Source organism: Cylas formicarius, unplaced genomic scaffold (assembly GCF_029955315.1).
Source record: "Cylas formicarius isolate icCylForm1 unplaced genomic scaffold, icCylForm1.1 PGA_scaffold_7__23_contigs__length_41026272, whole genome shotgun sequence".
In the NCBI taxonomy this organism is placed as follows: Eukaryota; Metazoa; Arthropoda; class Insecta; order Coleoptera; family Brentidae; genus Cylas; species Cylas formicarius.
In genome coordinates this window covers 6,064,108-6,071,408 of record NW_026844352.1, presented here as the reverse complement: position 1 = coordinate 6,071,408, position 7,301 = coordinate 6,064,108, and the positions used below count along the sequence as shown (strand labels likewise).

General features: G+C 32.1%; 1 protein-coding gene across 1 annotated transcript in view; it reads right to left on the bottom strand.

Annotated features, from left to right (window-relative positions):
* Positions 1 to 206: 206 nt before the first annotated feature.
* The window catches only part of LOC132704994 (H2.0-like homeobox protein), a 30,250-nt gene continuing 23,155 nt past the window's right edge, over positions 207 to 7,301 (bottom strand). The window contains exons 3-4 of the mRNA XM_060675372.1: positions 776 to 967; positions 207 to 512 (exon numbers count right to left, since the gene is read on the bottom strand). Coding sequence (XP_060531355.1) covers positions 358 to 512; positions 776 to 967 — 347 coding nt within the window. The 3' untranslated portion in view covers positions 207 to 357. The remainder of the gene's footprint in view (positions 513 to 775; positions 968 to 7,301) is intronic.

Below are 7,301 nucleotides of genomic sequence, written 5' to 3'. Positions count from 1 at the left end.
AAAATAATTTTGAATTGTTTCTTTTAGTCTTAACTTTCGTATTATTTTTTTTCTAAAACCTGTAACAAATAAGATATATTGCTTTCCATATAACTGACTGATTATTTCTCGTTTATTTGGGTTCGGAACTTTGAAACACATTGTTTTACATTCAGATTGACTCTTTAATAATTTCGAACAATGACGAAATAGTAGAACACCTGCAACACTGTTTATTTTTATCACATGAATTTTGGACAAAAAATCGACACAACAGAAGAACTTATTCTTATCAAGTTATCAATTAATATTTACACAATTCGAATAACTTTTGTACTTTTTGGCTTTATGCTCGAAATCTCGATTCTTCGAGTAAGTTCAGTCAATGTCGTCGCTCACAGTGTCGACGTCTATCTGGAGCTCTTCTTGGGAGGAGTCGGCGTTGTTTTCCCCCGATTTTGAGTTCTCCTTCGAGTGCCTCCACTTCATTCTTCTATTCTGAAACCATACTTTTACTTGAGCGTCGGTGAGGCCTAAAAAAAATGCGACACGTTAGAGGGCAATGTTGACAAAGTGGTAGATGTGCATTTTTTCGAAAGGTCTCTTTTACACCAGGCTATCACCTTGTATAATGATTTTCCAAAGGTAATAAAACAAATTTATAGGTGACAACGGAATTTTTATATGTATTGTGTTATCGTTACAATACTTTTGTTAGTTTATAAATATGCGTTACGTTATAAAGACACCTTAACCTTCAAAAAAATGTGAGCTTGGGATCACTTAACAAGCTTACCTAAGGTAGCGGCTAGTTGCCGCCGATCTGGTTTCGTGATGTACTTTTGAAGTTGAAAGCGCCTCTCCAAACCTTTCCTCTGCAGATTGCTAAAGACCGCCCTGGACCACGAACGTTTCCTTTTGCTGGATCCGTTGCCGCTCGTGAGACCCTGGGGTGGGGAAGGAGTGTGATGAATCGTCATCCTCGGAGCTACATGAAAAGAAAGGAGTTTCGTGTTAGCATATCAGGATAACAGACTGGACATATACAATCATTTTTTCATTAAGTTAGTTTGTTCGATTTGAAAATTATGGACTAAAAAATTAGACTGGATTCAAGGGATAACTTCAAAAAGAATTCTTGGAGAACTAAAAAGAGAAAAAGTTTGAGTACTTATTTTAATTTTTGATTTCTAAGTACCAAGATCACGAAGAACACAAATTTTGTGTATTTATCTGAAAAAAACACAACGCATGTTTTATGTCCTTATTTTATGACCGTCAAAGTATCTTTTTTTTAATCACGATTGTGTCTAATTGACCGCAAATAGCTTGTCGATAAAATCGAATTTTTTGAAAATGATGAAATGATCAGGGCCGAAAAAAAATATTTTTTTTTCTATGAAGAGGCGCAATTAATTTCCGAAATTTGAAGCTACCGATTTGAAATCTGGGACAAGTATAGATCTTAGATCTCTAACGTATTGAAACCATTGAAACTGGCTGAACTAAGGGGTGGGAAAGTATTTTCAAAAATTTAAAAACCACATTTACACGGGTCCAAGAAAAGATGGACTTGAATAAGATCATATCGAGCATAACAAAACTTGTGTATTTAACATTTCCACATAGTGTATAGAGTAGGGTGCTTAAAAAATTTTTTTTTTAGCCCTTACCGTCTGAAATGTTTCTTTCTGTTATAAAAAAAAATAATCACCAAAGATGAGCCCTGTAGTTCAATATCAGTAGGTTTCCAAACTTTAATGACATTACGAATCACTCATAAAATTATAAAACTCTTCTTATACTCGGTAATTTTCGTTTACTTAATTTTCTACATGAAAAACCAACCAAATAAAGTATCTTTTCAGCCATTTTACTGATAATCATTGAAATTACTGAGAGCTTTAATGAATGACAAGACACAATAATTTCTTAATATATATGTTGAAGACTCTGATAATTTGACAACTGTACCGTATGATCTAAAGTAATTGGTGCTGCCACCTACTCTACGTACCGACAACCATTTTAAAATTTAAAATCCATAGAAATAAAACATTGACTATTAATTAGGATAAACATTTTCAGAAATTATGTAGATAAAAAATTATTAAAAGCTATTTCTGAAAAGTTCAAAATTTAGTATTTTTTAAATGGCTGTAATTAATATTCTTTTAATACGGTTTTGGAAAGCTTAAACACTCGACTTTAACAATATAAATTGTTTTTTTGTAAAAAATCGCGAACATTATACGTAAATTTCATTTTAGTAAAAAAATAATTTTTTCAAACTAAATTAAAAATAGCGACCCCTTAGAGTTGAGCTACAGGGCTCATTATTGGTGAAGATTTTTTATATATAAGAAACATTTGAGTGGGTAATAGCTAAAAAAAATTTAAAAAATTTTTGAAGCACCCTAGTACAGTACGATATTTCCCGTTATATTAAAAACTATAGTAGCTATCGATTTCAGACCACGGGAAGTAGAAATCCATAACCGCATATAAACTTTAGAATTCGGACTTACCAATTATATTCGCGGGACATCCGGGACTTATGTGGATTATATACAGGGTTTACCAGTTATGGACGAAAATATAATAGAACCTGAAAATTGTTCTTTTCGGGATTAAATTATTAGTCGTAAATCAAAAATTTTGAAACATATGGCTACTTGGTTTAAACGATGCTGTAGGTAGCTTGTAGAGCTATGACTTTTATATTTACTTCATTATCACACACGCTTGTCGAATTATTAATTTCGTTTTCGTTTCATTTCAGTTATTGTTACAAACATGGAAGATGTATGCAATAAAACATAACATGGAAAAATGCATAAAGCATAAAGCGCTATGGCGTACATTAAAGCTGAACGAAGATTATCACGGAAACTTATCTGACTAGATATAATTATCAATATCTCCTTCAAGCTGTTAAAGGATTCCTTTATTTAAAAAAAAATGACTAAGTTCTTGAATCTGTTTATTAAGAGTTGTTTTGCCTCGGACTTGAGTTTATCAAAAAAAATTAATGCAGTAGTAGTTTGAACCTAGCCTACTCGCATTAAAATGGAAGAAATCAGGTCTGAAGTTGTCCCTATGCCGTGTTTGACTCTCGTAAGCGTATACTAGACAGTTAAGTATATAAGCACTTGGCAATGTAAGGATTTAGATCGAACATATTGTCTGTATTTGAAGTTTGTGATTATTCTAATTACCCTCCATTGTAGGTCGAAGACTCTTGTTGAACGGGGAGCTTGGCCCCACTTTATCAGACCATACAGCAAGTGGGAGCCAATTAGAACATGATATGTTGTCAATAATAAGTAACAAACCACAGTGCCCTTTAGGCTACGTATTAGAAAAATGTTTTTTGAGAGTGTTTAGCCACCACTGTGTGGTGACACCAATTTTGTTTGGGGTCTAAATAAATTTGTCCATTATTCACTTCGTTGATGTGCCTGTGAGAGACGGTTAAAGAAATTTTGTTAATTCAGAGTTAGCTTCAGCAAGTGCTTCAGTGATTTTTTTTATTTATTGAGAAAATGGTGTCGTCCCCAAACAAAGCCAGATAAATATCTAAAAGGGCTTCAGGAAGGTCGTTGATGTATATGAGAAGAGGGTATGTATCATTACTGAGCCCTGTACAACAACATTTCTCACTGGTAATATATTAGAGATTTTATTGTCATAAACACCGTATTGTTCTCCCTCAGCTAGAAATGAACCAAATAGACCTCGGCTCAAGATGTTAAAACTGTAATATTTTAATTTTCTTAATCGAATCGAGTGGTTCACACAGTCGAACCATTTAGTAATATCGCAGAATGTTGCAGTCGTAAATTTGCCTTCTTCTTGTCCTTTGACTATAGCTTTAACCAGCTTGGTGGTAGAAGAATCTGTTGATCGACCCTCCCTGAATCCGGTTGCTGACTAAAGTAAAGATTAAAATTCTGAAAATGTTTGTTAATTTGGTTTTTTAATATACAGGGTGTGTCGTTTATGGGAAAAATTCTAAAAGATCTTAACAATATCCGCTATTGGACAAAATTTATTCACAGGGAAACGTGAGAGATTCAGGCTAAGAACCTTTACTTTTGGTATTTTTTGGGTTATGTACAGGGTGATTCATTCAGGATGCTGCTATACTTTATCCCAGTAAGTAGGACACTGAGGGAAAAAATTGAATGCAAAAAGTGTTGGACCATAAGAACTTTACATTCTTCTATTTCTAATTATTACCTTGATTTTTTGGAGTTTAAAAAAAAAAATAACTTTTTCCATTTTTTTGCTGAGAACAGGTCTTTGGAAAAATTTGTTTGTTACATAAACCAAAATTAAAATATGCAATTTGTTAATATTTAATGCTATGACAAGTCTATGATAATAAATTATCTGTTATAATAAATTTAATACATTATACAGAGTGGTCACAAATGACAATAAAAAAAAACTTTTCTAATTAAAAACTCAATTTCTTTCAATCGAACCTGCTATTTAAACAAACTCAAAAAACATTTGTTGATGGTCATTTGTGACCACTCTGTAGAATATATTTTCTCCATTGATAGGTCAAAATGTTAAATATTAACCACTTCCCTTTATAAACAATATATATATAAATAATAAAAATTACCAATTTTACTTTTCTAGTGTAAAAAAAAACATTTCTCCAAAGGTCTGTTTTTTCACAATAGAACGGAAAAGTTTACTTTATAATTAATTATTTATTTATATTAATAATGAGAATTTTTAAAAATATTCATAGCATTCCATTTCAAAAGGTTGATTACCGACCTAGCACAAGAGAATACCCTGTATGCATAAAAATACTATAAATAAAATATATAGTTAGGGTCAAACACTTTTTGTATTTATTTTTTTTCCTCGATGTCGTGATTACTAATATAAGGTATAGACCATCCTGTACATGCACGGTGTGTCTGTAATGCCCAAAAAATCTGTGTTCGTGGGTAAAATATTAGCCGTAAACATATAATTTATAAAAAATGGGATATTTTGATTTAAACACTATCCTAAACTGCATAGAGGGCTACAATTTTCGTCATCATACCGGGTGCGCAAAATATTTGAAAAAATATCATTCGAAATAATGGAAATTAGGAATAAAGAAAAATTCTAATTATATACAGTGCAACTTAAAAATATAATTAAATGAGTATTAAAAAATAATAAATAAGAGCAATATAAAATTAATTAAATTAAAACAATTGATAAAAATAAGTCAGTTGTTGGGGTAATTTTGTGCCCGTCGAAGTATTGTAAAAAAATATCCTTTTTTTAGTTTTTCCGTACTCTTTTTCACTTAAAATAATAAAAATAAGATTTTTATTCACTGTAACTATGGTTAATATTTGAAAATTTTGTAGACACTGGGTTTTAAAAATCGAGATAGCTATTGCGGCCCCTGACGGCCATTTCAGAAACTCGATAATGGTTTTTGGCAAATCAGGATAACGTCGAAAATAAAATTCTTACCGTAACATGATTAGAATACGCCACGAAACGTTTTGTAAAATTAACCCGAAACGACAACTTTACAAATGAGCTGTCTACAATTCGAGAAAAAAATCTTTAACGGATAAATCTCAATTAATCTTGCCGAATCCATTTTTAGATTCGGACGGGTTATTGAGAGTTGGAGGTGGGTCTAAACGCGGTAATTTATCGTTTCAATGAGAAACATCCTTTACTATTAGAAGATAAATATAATTTAACAGAAGCGGTTTTTCGTTAACACGCGCCAGTCGGCAGTTGTTATCTACAGTTCGCCAGAAATTATTGGAATCTGTCTCAGGTATTAACGGGTTTAAATTAACGGCACGAAATGGTACAGATAGCGTAAAATTCATTATCTCATTGGTAAAGTCTGTTCATAGATATAAGAAAGTGACTAACTGTTACGAATTAAGGAAAGACCTGGGCAAGCTGTAAGAAGAAATATGGCAGAACAGGTCCATACTTTTCTTAGAATTTAATTATTTAGGGTTTTGTTAGGAAAGATACTAAACAATATTTATTTATTTATGTATGTATCTATGTTTAAATCTAAAATAAAATTACAAATTATTTTTATTACCTACTTAAATTACTTAAAAATATTCACATAATATATCAGTATGACTATAGCTATCATCGACCGTTCTATATTATTTTCTATATGTTTAACAGAAGTTGCCCAACTTTGTGAAGGGATGTTAAAAACTTCGGTTTCTATAAGTTTGAGGACATTGGGGGAAAAACATTGTTACGACGAATGGCACATTTCAGTTGGTGCCAAACATGTTCAATGTGATTAGATATACAGTGGTAAGGTGGAAGCCTTAAAACTGTATGCCCTAGATTTTTTGCATAATTATCACAGACGTATTCCTTTTGTAGGGTCAAGCTTTATAAAATCTCAATGAATTACTTTTTGGCATAATCCTCGTGAAAATAAATGTCGTTATTATACATGTAGTTTTGGATTGTTGTTTTAGTCAACTGTCTACTGTGATAACTTGCATTGTCCATTACAATGACGCTATTAGGAGGACTGTTTGGAACTAGTTTGTTTTTAAACAAACTTTCAAATAAATCAGCAGTGGTGTCTTCAGAGAAAGTCCATTTGGAATCAAACCATTTTTAGAGCATTTGTTTTACACTAATCAGTTGAGTCAACCCAACCCTTTTCTGGGGTATCATAAGTGTCGAGCCAGGTTTCATCCAAGTAAATAATTTTTTAAAATCTAAAATCCATGTTGGGAATACACTTCCATAAGGTAGTTCTGCCACATTTAACACCGGTTTCATCTTTTTCAAGCCTCCTAATTAAGATATCTAATGTAGACACGCATTGTTCCTCGTATAACTGGTAAATTTTACGCCGTATTATATCTTTCATATACACTCGAGAAAATGTCAGCATCGCTTCTTTTTTTCCTCGCTGAAATGTTTAGAATTTTCGTCAATGTGGCCGTTTCTTCTAAAGATGCTTGCTTGCTGGCACCACGTTCAATGAGAGTCAAATAAACATTGTTTATAACTTCATTGGCCTGAATAGAATAGTGTTTTCTACATTTGGGCGGGAGCATCTCCTGAGATACACTGGACTCGCACATAATTTGCATAATTCGCACACGATTCAACACACGCTGTATTACACACGAAATAAGAATGATTACTAATAAACTTAAACTAAGTAGTATACCATACCAAAGAATATTAAACACAGGTAGGTATAAAATTATTTTCTATTACGGACCATAATTTTACCTGAATTTAAATTCCGAAACTTTAGGTAATAATCTTGTTGCATTGTA